At 43.3% G+C, this 19,021-nt stretch overlaps 1 protein-coding gene across 1 annotated transcript in view; it reads right to left on the reverse strand.

The window, feature by feature from the left end:
- Nucleotides 1-234: 234 nt before the first annotated feature.
- The window catches only part of LOC126456622 (serine protease 1-like), a 63,324-nt gene continuing 44,537 nt past the window's right edge, over nucleotides 235-19,021 (reverse strand). The window contains exons 3-5 of the mRNA XM_050092366.1: nucleotides 8,997-9,165; nucleotides 2,286-2,405; nucleotides 235-291 (exon numbers count right to left, since the gene is read on the reverse strand). Of these exons, the coding sequence (XP_049948323.1) occupies nucleotides 235-291; nucleotides 2,286-2,405; nucleotides 8,997-9,165 (346 nt within the window). The remainder of the gene's footprint in view (nucleotides 292-2,285; nucleotides 2,406-8,996; nucleotides 9,166-19,021) is intronic.

Raw genomic sequence — 19,021 nt, forward strand, 5'->3', positions numbered from 1 at the left:
TGTGAACATCAGCGATGCTCTGGTTTTCGGCAAAAAGAAAATCAGTGACAGCCCTCTGCTTGGAAGGCACCTCTGTTACAGACGCCATTTTGGTGGTTACGTATAGCACCGCCACCTACCGTAATGTAATGGAACTATAGGGTCAGAAGCAGGAATATTCCACGATTTCCCACAACAAATTCCGCATTTTCTTTTTCAACCGGAACTGGTTGAGGAAAAAGTGTGTTGCCATAGCTACAGATCACCCTTCGTATTTTTTCCATTAACATTACATCCATATTTGTTGGTTATCTGTAAAGCGCCAATTACAAAAGTACTGTGAATAGTTTGAGTAAGATAGCTACTCGAAAAATTACGTGCAATGATTACAAAAGGTTCTCTTCTACATCTACATCTACATCCACACTCCGCAAGGCACCTGACGGTGTGTGGCGGAGGGTACCTTGAGTACCCCTATCAGTTCTCCCTTCTATTTCAGTCTCGTATTGTTCGTGGAAAGATGGATTGTCGGTATGCCTCTGTGTGGGCTCTAATCTCTCTGATTTTATCCTCATGGACTCTTCGCGAGTTATACGTAGGAGGGAGCAATATACTGCTTGACTCCTCGGTGAAGGTATGTTCTCGAAACTTCAACAAAAGCCCGTACCATTTAAATCACTCCTAATGCGTACTCCCAGATAATTTATGGAATTAACTGCTTCCAGTTTCTGACCCGCTATATTATAGCTAAATGATAAGGGATCTTTCTTTCTGTGTAGTCACAGCACATTACACTTGTCTACATTGAGATTCAATTGCCATTCCCTGCACCATGCGTCAATTCGCTGCAGATCCTCCTGCATTTCAGTACAATTTTACATTGTTACAACCTCTCGATATTACACAGCATCGTCCGCAAAAAGGATCAGTGAACTTCCGATGTCATCCACAAGGTCATTTATGTATATTGTGAATAGCAACGGTCCTACGACACTTCCCTGCGGCACACCTGAAATGACTCTTACTTCGGAAGACTTCTCTCCATTGAGAATGACATACTGCGTTCTGTTATCTAGGAACTCTTCAATCCAATCACACAACTGGTCTGATAGTCCATATGGTCTTACTTTGTTCATTAAACGACTGTGGGTAACTGTATCGAACACCTTGCAGAAGTCAAGACCCACGGCATCTACCTTGGAACCCGTGTCTATGGCCTTCTGAGTCTCGTGGACTAATAGCGCGAGCTGGGTTTCACACGATCGTCTTTTACGAAACCCATGCTGATTCCTACAGAGTAGATTTCTAGTCTCCAGAAAAGTCATTATACTCGAACATACGTGTTCCAAAATTCTACAACTGATCGACGTTAGAGATATAGGTCTAAAGTTCTGCACATCTGTACGACGTCCCTTCTTGAAAGCGGGGATGACCTATGCCCTTTCCCAATCCTTTGGAACGCCACGCTCTTCTAGAGACCCACGGTACACCGCTCCAAGAAGGGGGGCAAGTTCCTCTGTGTAAAATCGAACTGGTATCCCATCAGGTCCAGCGGCCGTTCCTCTTTTGAGCGATTTTAATTGTTTCTCTAACCCTCTGTCATCTATTTTGATCTCTACCATTTTGTCATCTGTGCGACAATCTAGAGAAGGAACTACAGTGCAGCCTTCCTCTGTGAAACAGCTTTGGAAAAAGAGTTTAGTATTTCGGCCTTTAGTCTGTCGTCCTCTGTTACAGTACCATTTTGGTCTCACAGTGTCTGGACATTTTGTTTTGATCCACCTACCGCTTTGACATAAGACCAAAATTTCTTACGATTTTCTGCCAAGTCAGTACATAGAACTTTACATTCGAATTCATTGAACGCCTCTCGCGTAGCCCTCCTAACACTACATTGCGCTTCGCGTAATTTTTGTTTGTTTGCAAGGCTATGGCTATGTTTATGTTTGCTGTGAATTTCCCTTTGCTTCCGCAGCAGTTTTCTAACTCGGTTGTTGTACCACGGTGGCTCTTTTCCATATCTTACTATCTTGCTGGGCACATACTCATCTAACGCATATCGTACGATGGTTTTGAACTTTGTCCACTGATCCTCAACACTATCTGTATTTGAGACAAAACTTTTATGTTGAGCCATCAACATAAAAAATGGTGTTGCGGGGATTCTGTCTGCAAATGTGTGACCTTCGATTTGAAAATATATATTTCTCAGGGGAACATAAATCATTAGAAGCAGAAGCGGTAGGTTGTTATAGAAACATACGATTTATTGCGTAAAGAAGGCAGAGACTACAGGAGTAACACACTTTCGGTGGCGGCTCCGCCGAGGCCATCACATGCTTCAACCAAGGCAGATGCGTGTCGATGCGCGAGTAGATGCACGGCTTCAATGTCGTGCAGTTCAGGCACGATGAGACCACGCCCACCTGTCAGGGGAAAGAGGCCACAGTCAGAGCTGGCTGGTACCAGCCACCTGCCCTCGTCACCGCAGCGTGTCGTTGACAGACTTGCACATGTAACGTCCAAGACAAAATTAACAATCACTTGTAAGGCTTGTATATCGGGTCAGCACCAACTCACGATTACTAAGTCAGAAAACTAGGTTCGGCGGATGATATCACTCCATTGCAAGATGAAGATTCACTACGAGCAGACTGTGTGCTCATCTGAAATTTCTTGGCAAATAAAAACTGTGTGCCGGACGTGGAATCGAACTCGGAATCTACCTTTCAGGGCAAACGTTCATCCAACTGGCTTCGCCATGCATGACACACGATTGTCGCTGAAAGTCGTAATTCCGCTCGTACCTCTCTCCCTATTTTCCAGCTTTAGAGCACCTGCCCACGACAGGCAAAGGTTCCAGGTAACAGTCCCGTTCCAACAGGAAGTTTTAATTTGCCAAGGATTTTAAAGTCAGCACACTCTCCGTTTCAGGGTGAATGTTCATCCTCCAAACGTGCCTTACGTCGTGGCTAAGCCATTTCTCCTCAATATCGTCTCTTCCATGCGTACCAGTCAAACAAGGTATGCGGGAAAACTGTGAAAAGTAGGAGGGAGGTAATGGCAAATTAATGCTCACATGACCAGGCGTGAGTTGTGCTGGAGAGCTAAATTGGTATAGCACCTGCGACGAAAGGTAAGGTTTTGGTTTCGAGTCCCGGCCCAACACAGAGTCTGAATCTACCAGGAATTTTTATATGGTTTCATATTATTTTCCTATAACTAGTAACAACGTCAATACATTAATTATAATTTTAATTAGCTATATGAAATACAGTTATATGAATATACAGCTAATTTAAAATATCTAAGACCTATATTTAAACAGTGACAGATGCGTACAATAACACTTTTGGTGTAAATTCCGGGTTCTTGTGACTTCCCGTGCATCGCCTTCTGACTATTTTCAAGCGTAAACTGCACGCCAGTAGCAGGCGGGAGGGCTCTGTGTGCCCTATCGATTCTGTAGCTCCATATCACATAAAAACGGTAATGTGATGAAACTATCCATAACGTAAACATCTCGTAGACGAAAACAGTGTTCAATAAGTTGCTGGGAAAGGGAAAGGTCACGTTCGCAACAGCGCTAGAAAACCAGAAGAAAATTTGAGCCTCCATCAGCTATTGCAAACTAGAGTGGCAATAACCATGAGATATTCCGAAATATGAAAAGTAGGTACAGGACATTTGGAGGAAACTCCATTGTCTCCAAGTCAAAAATAGCAGTTTACCCCTAAAGAAGAGTTTCAGAGATGTGTGTTTCTTCCATTATAACTTCTTGTAGTTTTTGCCGATGTTGCCATTTTTCTTAGTCTGAAGACTAGTGCCTCGTACGTTTGCACGGAAACCCCACTACATAACTGCATAATTAATGCAACGTCCTTTCATGCGAGCCTGTATCCTGTTATCAATATTAGGCCTCTCGCTGCTACTCTTTTCTTCCAAATTCTTGAATTTTTATGTGATGATACCGAACCAGTTTCTTTTATAGAATTTCTCTTACCATTTTAGACTCCTTCTTATATCCTATTTATGCCATCCATCGTCTGTTTTCTGTTTGACATATGAACAATCCAGTCTACTACTTTTAGTGACCCATTGCCTAATATATTTCTCTCAGCATTACCTTGCCCTTGCTTTACTTTTGTTGATAGCCATCTTACAACATATTTTCAAAACCAATCCATTCCTACAGTTGTTATCAGATGAGAACCAAAAATCATAAAGTAATTTATAAAATGCCTTTTAACGATCAGGCCTATATATCAACTACCGGTTTCGGTCATAGACCACTATCACTGGGTGTCTATCAACATCGAAACTGGAATCATTTGAGAAAATACATTGTGCTCGAAAATGATATAACTCAACAAAAACTTGGGTGCAAAATCATATATGTATACTTACAAGGTAAAACAGTTCAGTTAAGATCAAATCTCATTTTCCTTTAAGTTGATACAGCATCAAGTTTGTCAAGATGAAAGCATCCAGTCAACGATCGTAATCCGTTCTTGAAATACTAACGAAGGTATCTCACAATGCTTGAAGTGAAATATACAGTTTACCACAGGAGAAAGAAATGAACGTAAAAGTGGGAAAGTTCCACATTTTCAGGGTAACATCAATGATAGTGCATTTGTAAGACATAGCCAACATAACAAGCAAACTTATATCATTAACAAAGCAAAGGACAGAATATGTTTACCAAACATCCTTGACAGACGGAAGACGTGCAAAATAGGGATAGTGAAAGTTACAGTGCACAAAATAAAAGAGAAGTCCACACAACATCACAAATACATAAATCATACTTATCGTGCAATAATATTCCAGTAATATAAACAACAGTCCCATAATTAAAGTGAAGCATCGTACATCGGGCGGTACCTAACCTACTACAACAAACTTTATGCAGTAATACTTAAGTGGATCATACAGGGTACAGATGCAGAAATGTCACAATGTAGATTTGCCTTTCTTCAAAATATCTTTTAAGATAAGTCATAGAGTCTGTATTGCCACAAATTTTTCCAGAAGCCAATGTTATCTTCCATCAGTCCAGCTTCTATCAATCATTCCATTCTTCTATAGACAATTTTTGCTACTAATGTCCATCCACGACTTACTCGAGATATACATAAAAGACGTGACTGTCGCAAGTGTAGTTTCACTTGGAGATTATACATCTCCATAGAGATTGAAAACAGGTAAGTAGCCCGACAAACTGTGAGGGATTGTAGAGGGTATCAGACTTTTCAGTCTTTATCTGATGTCCTGAATACTGTTAGGTTCATTGGGAGATTTTAGGTCTGATGTCCGTCATCTAACTTCGACGGTGTGTGTGTGTGTCTGATAAAACAAAAAAATCACCTATTCAAACTTGGCTACTAGCAACACAAAAATGTCTTCGACAAAATTTTGGCCTCTTCATATTTTCGGTAGAAAATGGACATCTGAATGTTATGGCTACTTAGGATCCCGTCAATAGAAGTGGAACCAGTGGTACAATTCTTGAAAAGCCCGCACCATATGTTGACAGATGAAGTGCGTTTACCCAGTTCTGTCGCTTAGCGTGGGTTTTCAAGTGTCCCATACTGCATACAACGAATGTTCTACAATCGATGCTTCACCCGTTAACAAACTCTTGCGTATAAGAACAGCAGAACTTTCCAATTTTCATAAACACCGTTCTGTGAACTATAACCGAATTAAAAAGTCTTTATCATGAAGCAGTGGCCGAGATGTAGAAATTATTGCCTTTGCTGGAATGCAGCATATTTGCAGAACAGTCGTTTGGTTCATTCCACTCCACATTCAACCTGCCTCGTCGTGCCACGTGGAGTGTTCCCATCAGTATTCAAATTCTCATGTAGGCTGAGAGTGGACACACCCCATATTAATGTCAACTAACAGTTCTCTGGATACTTCTGATAAGACAGTGTATATGATCAAGTTCAACACAAGTTATGTTACTGAAGTCCGATTTGAAGTTTCTTCCCTGTGCCACGGTACAAATTATAACGTTCAGTTTAAACGAAAACATAACCAAAATTCTGTACCTATAAACGTTAAAAACTATGAGGACCTCGATATGTGAGAAAATGTGCCGCATCCAACAGTAGTAACCCAGCAATAGCCGCACCAGGATTATTTCGTCGTTCTGGATACATTTTGTGTGGCCCGTCCAAGCTGCATTACCCCTATATGTACAGGGTGAGTCACCTGCCCCTACCGATGTAGTTTTATGCAACCCTCAATGTCCAGACTATCTTCAAAAGTCATACAAGAGATTTTCTCATTCTTTCACTCACTATGTGCAGAGCTCTAGCTCCACAGAAAAAGTGAACGGGAACTTTTTGTAGGAAATTTAATGTGGTTAAATATTTGCTGGGATACGTTTTAGCTGGAGGCCACAGATTTCGAGTTATTCAAGAAAAACGTAAAACGTTATCTGTAAACGCACCTCTATACAAACGCTTTACCTACTGCACTTGGTTCCTTCAAGCTGCGTGGAGTTCTGTGTACAGATGAATGCAAGTTCACTAGGGACTGTGTTCTGAATTGATGGAAGAGCCATGTCTGGGCAGACAAAAACCTTCGTGTCGTGCATGTTCAAAGATTTCAGCACCAGTTTGGTATTGATGTGTGGGCAGGTATTCTTTACGGCCACGTGAAGCGGCCATACCTTCTTCCCCTCAAGCTAACTGGTCCTGCGTGCTTGAGCTTCCTACAAAATGTCGTGGACTCGTTCTTGGAAGCTGTGCCACTGAATGTCAGTCAGAAAATGTGGTTTCCATGATAGTGTATCACCTTACTTTTCACGTGCGGTTGGGAAACATCGCAACGGACGCTATGGGGAAAGACTGACAGGTCGAAGCGGTCCAACTGCGTGACCGCCAAGATCTCTGGATTTAACTCCTATGGTCTACTTGTTGTGGGACCGTATGCAGATAATTTACGAGACTCCTGTAGAGGCAGAAGGAAGATCTGGTGCCACGATTTCTGGCCGCTGTACTAGAAACTGAAGAGTCAACAGATGGAACTGAGAGATTGCGTCGTAAGTACAATGTCCGTAACAACGTTCATGGTCACCACATCGAGCTGCAGACGCAGTGCATCAGTACTCTTTTCTACATAGAGTACGCTGGTTTTTCCTTTGTCTTGGAAAAATGTAAACACGTAATGTTTAAGTGTTAATACAAAAAGGTGAGCTTCAATGTTAAATGGATGTTTCGCTATGTTTCTTTTCGAATTGTTCCCTAGTAACTGCACTGTGTCACGCCTAATTCAATTCATCAGGGAGAAGTGGATGACTTAAGCATCTGAAATGAAACCGTCGTAGAACGGAACATGGGTTCCTATTCAAAATATTATCTACTCACTCCCCTCTACAAATTACAGAAATTTGTAATTGGAATTTCCGAATACCTTGTATACCCCACCAGGCGTGGTAATAAGGCTGAACACGAACAGTGATGCACTCAGATGCACGTCTTACCTCGTCTTAGGCATTTTCACGTACAAGAATTTGTGCGCCCGCCGCTGATGAGTACGTCTACGGAGATACGCCGACATACGGCCATGTTGAGGCGTAGCGCCGTATAACGAACCTGCCTTGGAGGCGGTTAAGTGGGAGATGTGTCTCAGAGCTGGATAGTGACAGGTGGTGAGGCGAGACTGGACGCGCACGTAGTTTATGTATCAGTCGATAGAGGACAATATTGGATAGGGGGACTGTGATTTTAGTTTCGATTGTGCCCACTACAGTGCACTAAAGTAATAGAATGTTTTTCATAAACTGTTCTAGTATTTTCATAAAGTGTTACTATGTTTTTTTGTATGTAGAATGTTATAAATGTGTTTTAGCAGTATGAATGATGCGTGAGTGTGGTTTAAGGTTAATATGAAGATAATTGTTTAACGATTTATATAGTACGATGTAGTGTGGGAACATTTCGAAGAAGTATGAATATGGACAAAGGGGATCTTTGTAGAATAGTTTTGTAAAGTAAGTTTATGCTAAAGGGAAAGTAAATTCAGGTATAAATAGCAATAGTAAATAATTTTATGCATCAGCAAAACTCCAGCATATTAGATAATTACGTCGGTAAAAAGTGCAGGCATTAGATTTACTATTTTGCCATTGGTTATTGATGAAAAGCGCGGACTGATGCGGGAGAATGTTGTTCAGCTATTGGCTGTTGAGTAAACTGACCAATGGTAAAGCAATATTCTTCGCGCCCTTTTCTCTGCTGGTAGAGAAGACTCAGAGTATTCTAGAGAGGAGTCGAAGCCTAGCCATGAAAGAGATCGGACGTGTGCAGTAGTAGTTTCGATGGAAATAATAAGTTGCCGGATCTAGCAGTGTTTCATACATCAAAAGTGTTGGAAAGTGACGGCATAATTATGCCGATGTGGGTGTAGAAATTTCGGAATTTTTAACTGAATTTTGTGACGAGACATATATTCCGCGTGGCGTATTGAGCAGGTCGGTGGCTAAAAACTGTGACTGCATTTGGCGACCATTATCAATCAAAAACCATCAGTATTTTTGTAGCTATTACGTTTTCGGGAAATGAAACACCATAAAACTGCTAACGTGAGTGAAAGGGACTGTCAGTGACTGTGTTAAGACTAGCACGGGCTTGGCAGTGATACTTGTTAATGTAAGCTTCAGAATATATTAATTGAGGACAAAATTTCCAACCTTCCATTTCATATGAAAACTTTCTCCCGAAACGTAGATTAGTGACTTTAATTGAAGCCTGGTTCACGTCGAAGTACAGTAGGTTTCACTCGGCTTCCCTACTGATGATCTGCTGAGACAATGTTCACAGGTAGGTGCAGGTCCGTCGTAAAGGGACGGAAAGATCCGCGCCGCCGCAATGTCTTCTAGGTGCTTCACTTTCTTTAGCCGGGCAGTGTATATGCACACCCACTAGCGAGCGAAACCATTAGATTTCCGTAACAGCTTCCCGATCTCGAACGTGCGTTACAGTGATTCACTAATGGCTCACCTGAAAGCCGCGGCACATGAGAGGCGAACCAGAGTCGCCCATGCAGCCGACCACATTCTCCGCGTACGTGCAGAGATTCGCAGTAGCGTCCAGATCTCTCTCCGTCTTATCAGAGCAATCTTCGATGTCCAACAGAGACACTTTCATCTCAAACAGCAGCTTCGGCCCCCTGTGAACATTCGCAAGCCTAGTCCAGTCGTCCGCTGGCCAAAGTGTTAAGAATCTACTTCCAATCCACATTTACGTCGTGTTGCAACGTACAGTGTCGGAAAAAAGTTGTAAAATCAAAATTTTAAAAAAGAAGTGAACTAATGAAACTTCTGGAATACATTTGTCTAGGTAACACATTTAAGTGATGAACATTGCAAGATCACAAGGTAACGTAAGCCCCAGATAAGCTCTTAAAACTAAACTCCGTCCGAACAGGCCAGGCTCAACGGTACCGACCGGTCGCCCTGTCATCTTCAGCCCACAGCATCACTGGATGCGGATATGGAGGAGCATGTGATCAGCAAACAGCTCTTCTGGCAGTATATCAGTTTACAAGACCGGAGCCGCTACTTCTCAATCAAGAAGGTCCTCAGTTTGCCTCACAAGCGCTTGCCAACAGCGCTCGGCAGACCGGATGGTCACCCATCCAAGTGCTAGCCCAGCCCGACAGTGCCTAACTTCGGTGATCTGACGGGAACCGGTGTTATCATTGGGGCAAGGAGTTGGAGATAAGACCTTGCAAAAGTGATATGCAGGTACATTAATAACCCGTGTAACAGACAGAACGTTGAATGCAAGCATGCGAACGTGTATGCACTGTGTTGTGGACGAGTCGGATCCGAGTTCGTGGGATGGAGTTACATACCTGTGGCACTTGGTCGGTCAATATAGGGACGGTTAATACTGTTTGCTAACGACACTTTAGTTGTCGTCCGATGATGTCCGATATGTGCTCGACTGGAGACAGATCTGGTGATCGAGCAGGCCAAGGCAACATGTCGACACTGTATACAGCATGTTGGGTTACAACAGCGGTTGTTGTTGTTGTTGTTGTGGTCTTCAGTCCTGAGACTGGTTTGATGCAGCTCTCCATGCTACTCTATCCTGTGCAAGCTTCTTCATCTCCCAGTACCTACTGCAACCTACATCCTTCTGAATCTGCTTAGTGTATTCATCTCTTGGTTTCCCTCTACGATTTTTACCCTCCATGCTGCCCTCCAATGCTAAATTTGTGATCCCTTGATGCCTCATAACATGCCCTACCAACCGATCCCTTCTTCTAGTCAAGTTGTGCCACAAACTTCTCTTCTACCCAATCCTATTCAATACCTCCTCATTAGTTACGTGATCTACCCACCTTATCTTCAGCATTCTTCTGTAGCACCACATTTCGAAAGCTTCTATTCTCTTCTCGTCCAAACTAGTTATCGTCCATGTTTCACTTCCATACATGGCTACACTCCATACAAATACATTCAGAAACGACTTCCTGACACTTAAATCTATACTCGATGTTAACAAATTTCTCTTCTTCAGAAACGATTTCCTTGCCATTGCCAGTCTACATTTTATATCCTCTCCACTTCGATCATCATCAGTTATTTTACTCCCTAAATAGCAAAACTCCTTTACTACTTCAAGTGTCTCATTTCCTAATCTAATTCCCTCAGCATCACCCGATTTAATTTGACTACATTCCATTATCCTCGTTTTGCTTTTGTTGATGTTCATCTTATATCCTCCTTTCAAGACACTGTCCATTCCGTTCAACTGCTCTTCCAAGTCCTTTGCTGTCTCTGACAGAATTACAATGTCATCGGCGAACCTCAGAGTTTTTACTTCTTACCTACTCCGAATTTTTCTTTTGTTTCCTTTATCTAGCCACAACAGCGGTATGTGGGCGACAATTATCCAGTTGGAAAACTCCTCCTGGAATGCTGTTCACGAGTGGCAGCATAGGATATCGAATCACCAGACTGACGTATGAATTTGCAGTTGTGTAGCGCTGAATAACCACGAGAGTACTCCATCTGTCATACGAAATCACACCCCAGACCATAGCTCCATGTGTAGATCTAGTGTGTCTAGCATGCAGGTAGGTTGGTTGCAGGCCCTCAACGGGCTCCCTTGTACCCACCATACGGCCATACCTTTCGTCAGAAAACGCAATAGATTTCCGCTTTGCCTTCCAATGAGCTCTTGCTTCACATCACTGAAGTCTCATATGGCGGTGGTTTGGGAACAGTGCAATGTAAACTACACAGCGTCTGGTTTGGAGGTGTCCGTGAACTAACCGATTTGTAACAGTTCGTCGTCTCACTATGGTGCCACTGCTGCTCAGATAGCCACTGCAGATGAAGTGCGATGTTCCACAGCCATACGCTGACCACAGTGCTCTTCGCTCTCTGTAACACCAAGTGGCTGTTCAGAGTCCGGTCTTCTTGTGATAGTAGATTCCCATGACCACCACTGCCAGAAATCATGTACAGTGGCTAGATTCCTGCCTAGTGTTTTTGCAGTATCGCAGAAGGAGAGGTCAGTTTCTCGTACACAATTACGTGACCTCGTTCAAGCTCAGAGAATTGTTGATAATGGCATCTTTATCGCCTTAAAGGCATTTTTGACTAAATCAACTCAACACGTGCAATCCAAAGCGTAACTAACACTCACGACCGTTACAGCGTGTATTTAAAGCAAACCTGATTTGCATCCACATAGTCTCGCTACTACCGCTACTCTTTTGTGACTGGTGCGAAATTTGAATCAAGCATCTTTCGGGGGTAGAAACGCGCCTACCAAATTTAGTTTATATTCACAAAACTTCTTCTTGGTGTTGTGATCCCTTTCGTGTCAGTGTATAACTACAAGGAGTTTGCTTGTAGTAGGCTGTAACGTGACAGGCAGGATCACCTGAATGTCTGTGCAGGGCATAACACTACCACTGCTCTTTATTTACGTTCTGAAACTATATTGGTGACCAGTTATGGTGTATAGCAACAGTGCAGTGTTATCCTCTGAAAGGAATTTTGTTGGGTTGACTGCGATTTACCTAACGTAGGTGGTTTATCGGAGTGAAAGTCAGAATTACGTAAATATTTAAACAGTAACAAACAATATTTTACCTGTCCATACTGTTCAAAGAATGAAGAAAAACGCTCGCCAGCCTAATTAGACATGAGAATGATTAACATCTCTTTTCAAAGATTAAGATATACGCAACTTTAATGGAAAGACTCAGCCTATACTTTTCTGTTACGAAAATGCAATGAACGCAGATACAAGCACCAACAAACGTTATAGTGGTAAAGTGAGTACCAACAGTCTTAGTAAATAACAAACCTATTCTCACCAACACAACAAACACTGATGCACTTTTCTGTATTAATACTTTGTCAAACTGAGTAACTTCATTAACACTATTACTGCAAGTCGATACTGAATTAGGAATTGGGTATGAATTGCTTCAAATTGACAAAAACCTTTCTACATAGCATGAATTTAAATATAGTTCACTTGCAAGCATATTCTCACTATTCTTTAAAGAAAAGAGGTAACTGTTCTAATGGATAATGAAATTCCTAGCCACTTTACCTTCAGTGAGTATAAAACGGTGAGTGGGTACACATAAACTGATATTACACTTATTAAAACACAATGAGCACACAACTCAACATAAATATCAAGTGTAGTTAGAACTTTTTATAATAAAGTAACTTTCTGCATTTCGGAATCTTTCAATGGGGAGGGCCATTAATCTTGCCCACTGTAGTAAAGCAAACTAAATACACTTTCATAAACAATTTAAAGAATGCCAAGTTAAGAAAACTGTTTCATAGTTCTTTACCTTTTTGAACCAGAAGTGAGAAATTTTGAAAGATCACAAAACGAAAATTATTAAGAAGTTCAGATACCGGGAGGCTCTCACAAAAGCTACACTTACTTCCTCCCTCGACTTCACCAAAATCCACAGTAATTTTAGACAAGTTATTTCACTCAATTTTGAACAAATTTAATTAGGTAATAGTGTTTCCCTTTGAATATCATTTTTCAAAATTGTGACATTCGGAAGTTATAGTTCAAGCGGAGAGGAACCTGAAAGGTGTTGTGATAAGGAAAAAATCATGGTAAGTACACAAATTAAGTTATAAGTTACCTTATATTTTAGCACACTAAAACATCCAATGTGCTGATCCTTCACTTTACATATCTGTAATTCCTCTATTGCGTTACAGTCATTGCGCAGTGTGGTGGCGAGTGCATTTTGGTAGGTGGATTTGCAGGTAGAAAAGCTGGACTCTTGTCATTTCTTGGTAGCGACGATCCACAGATTAATAAGTATCATTTCCGGAACAGAGCCAGCTATTTATACGTCCATCCGAGGCCTGGGCACATTGGAAAACGGCACAAAAAGCCACTCTCGGCGCCAGCACAATACACGACTTTTACATAAGCTGTTGACAGTTTGGTAGCTCGTCCCCGACTAACTCTTGGTTCCACCTTTCTATTCATGCCAACCTCATTTTGCGCGCGCTGCACGATTCCGTTCAAAATGGTTCAAATGGGTCTGAGCGCTATGGGACTTAACTTCTGTGGTCATCAGTCCCCTAGAACGTAGAACTACTTAAACCTAACTAACCTAAGGACATCACACTCATCCATGCCCGAGGCAGGATTCGAACCTGCGACCGTAGCAGTTGCGCGGCTCCGGACTGAGCACCTAGAACCGCGAGACCACCGCGGCCGGCACACGATTCCGTTCCCGAGGGGAACCACAACACCTTTTATACATATAAAGAACTAACAACCCTAAGTGAGGATCAGCAATTACATAACAGCAACCAAACATATTAAATAAAACGGAACATTTGCACATTTTGACATTTCTACAAAATAGTATTCACCCAAATTCCAGTTATATATAAGTTTTGTATCCGTCAAAGTGAGGCAAAGTGTTTAGCTAATAAAGACAATACATTGCATATGTTTTTACCAGGACATAAAACTTTTTACAAAGAAAATAGTAAACACTCTTATGGTATCGATACAGTCAAATAATATTTACAACAGTTTAACTACAGAATGTTAAATAAAACAAAAAGGCAAAATAAATCAGTAGAGCTTTACGGCTATGGTGTTCAAAGGGGAGGGGGGTGGGGGGGGGGGGGGGCAAACATGGCGTCGAGGAGTGGAAGCATTCCTTTAACTAGAGAGGCACACACCCAGGGGTCACTGATTCCGCCGCTGTTCCGCACGGTCGAAGACGCAACAAATCCACTGAAAAGACTGCCTGCACTGCGTTTGTCAGTTTTCTATACGAGTTTTCCTCTATGTTAAGGGATCCTTTTCAGACAGCATTGATGGAGTTGTCTAAAAAACTCCATGAAGGACAGCTCGTTTTCTACTATTGAAAAATAGGAGGGAAAGGGGGGGGGGAAGGGGGAGGGGGGAGGGGGGGGGGGGAAATTCCACCGTCTACAAACTCTAGGGATCGATCGAAGAGAGGTTTCGGAACAAAAAAGGTTTAATGAACTTATGGCCGGAAATGCATGGTTTCCGTGCTAGATTCAGTCATATATTGTTACAGAGACTGCACCCTAATAGGTGTTGCGCCATGCAGCCACAGATAAAGAATGGGCAGAAAATTGATTCCATGTGCCTCAACGGATACGTGTAGGCGCTGTAGAATGTTCCGTCTTACACTCCTGCCGCTGTGGCCGAGCGGTTCTAGGCACTTCAGTCCGGAACCACGCTGCTGCTACGGTCGCAGGTTCGAATCCTTTTTCGGGCATGCGTGTGTGTGATATCCTTAGGTTGGTTAGGTTTAAGTAGTTCTGAGTCTAGGGCACTGATGACCTCAGATGTTAATTCCCATAGTGCTTAGAGCCATTTGAACCATCTGAACCGTCTTACACGTTCACGTAGGCCAGGCATCATCCGATCCGTGTCAAAGGAAGCATGAATACGCTGCTACAGTGTCTCCGCACCTGGAATGGGCTCTTCATACACGACAGTTTAGAGATGGTCCCATAACCAGGATTCGTACGGGTCGAGATCCCGTAAATGAGCAGGCCGTGCAACTGGATCCTCTCGTCCGCTCCACTGACGTTAGTGGCGGAGTGGGCTGGAGCAGCATCATGGAGCAGCCACATAACCCTTCGAATCATCAATGGCACCTCTTCCAGCAAGGAAGGCAAAGTCATCTGCAAGAAACACCGATAGTTCCGGCCTTTTAGGCGACGTAGAAGGAAGATTCGTCCCAAAATACGGTCGCCAATTATCCCGGGCCAGACATTGCGGCAGCACCGATGCTGGTGACTCGGTGTCACCATATGGTAGGGGTTCTGCGTACTACCCCACATATGAATGTTATGAAAGTTGAAGATATCATTCCGCGTAAAGGTGGCCTCATCTGTGAATAGGATGGGTGATACAAATCCCGGAATCGTGGCTGCCTGATGAAGGAAGCAGTGACAAAAGTGCTCCCTGATATGGAAAGTCTGTCGCTAGTAAGCGCTGCACAGGCTCTAAGTGATGAGGGTAGTAATAATTGTCATGGAGAATGTTCCACACGGACCAACTGCCTGGTTGGTGTAAGACAAGTTCCTGCACAGACAGCACGAAGACTTCTGGAGGAACACCGGCTTTGAGAGTGGTCAACATCGTTGTTGCTTCCGTTCAGGCGGCAGCAGTGAGAAGGGCACCAACAGTGTTGTGACCTTAGGGACCACCGCACAAAGAAATCATTTTCCAGACAAAAAAATGGTTCAAATGGCTCTGAGTACTATGGGACTTAACATTGGAGGTCATCAGTCCCCCAGAACGTACAACTACTTAAACCTAACTAACCTAAGGACATCACACACATCCATGCCCGAGGCGGGATTCGAACGTGCCACCGTAGCGGTAGCGCGGTTCCAGTCTGAAGCGCCTAGAACCGCACGGCCACTCCGACCGGCTTTTACAGACAAATTCCAATTCTGCATACAAAGTCATGATGGGTGTACTCTTGTATGAAGGCTCCGAGGGGAACAAGCGCTGTCAGATAGAATCTGTCATGGCCATGTTGGTGCAGCACCTCGCATTACTGAGTGGAGTGCCTTTCGGTGCACAATACGACAACCTGTGGTTGGCAGCGAAGGTAAGCCGCACAGTTGTCATTATATCTTTGGCGGTTTAGGGCCAATAGCTGTACCCCTTCTTCGAGGCCTCCGTGACGTCTTTTAACAAGACAGCTCAAAGCAGCCGAATGTTCTTCAAAACTCGCAGCATTTAAAATTTCTAAATCTGGGGTTGCTGAGAAACTGACGCGTCCTCATACGCATGCCACTACGATTGATGAACTCAGCAATTTTGCTGATGCAGCGTGGACCGATGTACCTGTCACCACAACACAAGCTAAGTTCGATACGGTTCCCAGCTGTTTTATAACCAGTATTGCCGTCAGAGATGCCAGATCCGAGTACAAATTTCGCATGTTGTACACACAAAAATCATGTTCTTATTTAATGAAGGTTTCACCCTAAACATATGCTGTTTTCGCACCGTAAGTAAAATTTTCTTGTTTACTGTCCGACCTGGAGTTTCCACTTCAACGGTCACCGTTATATATGATTTTGTTGAACAGGACAAAGCATTCTTGGAATGTTCTCATATCCGACTCTATTGCAGCTGTGACGGGGCTGCTAATTTAGGATTCGAACTGTATGTGTTTGTGTGCACCCATTCAGAGCTGCTACTGAATTTCTCATTTAATGTTGTGTAAGCGAGAAAAATGTTTTAAAAATCCACATTTGGTGAAGTTTTTGAGCCAAACTTGGTTGTAAGTGTCTTACAGATGTTCCCCTTGAAGGATTCCGGAAACAGCGATCGTGTGAGACCCAACTCGCTTTATTTGTTCATGAGACCCAGAAAATATTAGATACAGGCTCCCAGGTAGATGCCATTTTCTTTGACTTCCGGAAGGCGTTCGATACAGTTCCGCACTGTCGCCTGATAAACAAAGTAACAGGCTACGGAATATCAGACCAGCTGTGTGGCTGGATTGAAGAGATTTTAGCAAACAGAACACAGCATGTTGTTCTCAATGGAGAGACGTCTACAGACGTTAAAGTAACCTCTGGCGTGCCACAGGGTAGTGTTATGGGACCATTGCTTTTCACAGTATATATAACTGACCTAGTAGACAGTGTCGGAAGTTCCAAGCGGCTTTTCGCGGATGATGCTTTAGTGTAAAGAGAAGTTGTAGCATTACAAATTGCAGCGAAATGCAGGAAGATCTACAGCGGATAGGCACTTGGTGCAGGGAGTGGCAACTAACTCTTAACATAGACAAATGTAATGTATTGCGAATACATAGAAAGAAGGATCCTTTATTGTATGACTATAATAGCAGAACAAACACTGGTAGCGGTTACTTCTGTAAAATATCTGGGAGTATGCGGACGGAACGACTTGAAGTGGAATAATCATATAAGGCGGGAGCCAGGTTGAGATTCATTGGGAGAGTCCTTAGAAAATGTAGTCCATCAACAAATGAAGTGGCTTAAAAAAGCAGTTGTTAAACCTATACTTGAGTGTTGCTCATCAGTGTGGAATCCGTACCAGGTCGGGTTGACAGAAGAGATAGAGAAGATCCAATCAAGAGCGGCGCGTTTCGTCACGGGGTTGTTTGGTAGTCGTGATAGCGTTGCGGAGATGTTTAGCAGACTCGATTGGCGGACCCTGCAAGAGAGGCGCTTTGCATCGCGGTGTAGCTTGCTCGCCAGGTTTCGAAAGGGTGCGTTTCTGGATGAGGTATCGAATAAATTGCTTCCTCCTACTTATACCTCCCGAGGAAATCACAAATGTAAAATTAGAGAGATTCGAGCGCGCACGGAGGCTTTCCGGCAGTCGTTCTTCCCGCGAACCATACGCGACTGGAACAGGAAAGGGAGGTAATGACAGTGGCACGTAAAGTGCACTCCGCCACACTCCGTTGGGTGGCTTGCGCAGTGTAAATGTAGATGAATGTAGATGTAGATGAAGTCTCAGAGCTGCAAAACTCATGGGACCATCGAGAAGATGCACGTAATGGTGTTGGATGGAAGACATTTAAATTGCAACAAGGAGAGACGCCGTAGAAAAATCAGAAAGTAACGTCATTGTTCACATACAGACAGTAGTATGAGAATACTTTGTGGAAAATGAGAGTAGGATTTGCTGAAAGCTGGGCACATAAATTTCCTGGCACCATGACTGAGGAAAATTTCACTGCAGCATCTCAGACCGGGAGATTCACGTGCTTAGAAAAGTCACGAAGCGTAAGGTTCCGGTCATATTTTAGTAAATGACTAATTCGAAAATTAACTTGAGCAGTGCAGTAGATAACTGATGCACGATGGTAACGCCTTAGAAATTCCGGTGACAGTCGGACAAAGTCTTTTGGATTCACTGATCTGAAGCGACTTCCAATAACCTGTCAATCAGTAGTCAGACGGCTTGAGATCTTGCTACCTGGGAGGCCAACCGTGATGGCAGTGGCTGCTCAGAAGGTGATCCTCATGAGCGATGTGCACAAATACCATAACAATATGGAGTGGGACGCCTTCCTCCATAAAAGTCGTACCTTGTTGCAGATGTTTATCAGCCCGGCTAGATATGACGCGATTGTAACATCCGGCGTACCTCTGGTAGCCCCAGAACCAGTAGTCATTCGGATTGAGGTCTGGGGACCTGGAAGAGCACACATGACAGAAGTGGCGGCTCTGCACGCGATTCTCATCGAACGATGTTCGCAAGAGATCGTGGCAATACGGGGTGGAGCGCCATCCTACGTAAACGTCGTACTTTGCAGCAGGTGTCCATCAGCTAGGCTGGGGACGATACTATTGTGCAACATATCGGCGTTCCTCACACTCATCAAAAATGGTTCAAATGGCTCTAAGCACTATGGGACTCAACACCTGAGGTCATCAGTCCCCTAGACTTACAACTACTTAAACTTAACCAACCTAAGGACATCACACACATCCATGCCCGCCGCAGGATTCGAACCT

This window comes from Schistocerca serialis, chromosome 2 (genome assembly GCF_023864345.2).
Source record: "Schistocerca serialis cubense isolate TAMUIC-IGC-003099 chromosome 2, iqSchSeri2.2, whole genome shotgun sequence".
Lineage (NCBI taxonomy): Eukaryota > Metazoa > Arthropoda > Insecta > Orthoptera > Acrididae > Schistocerca > Schistocerca serialis.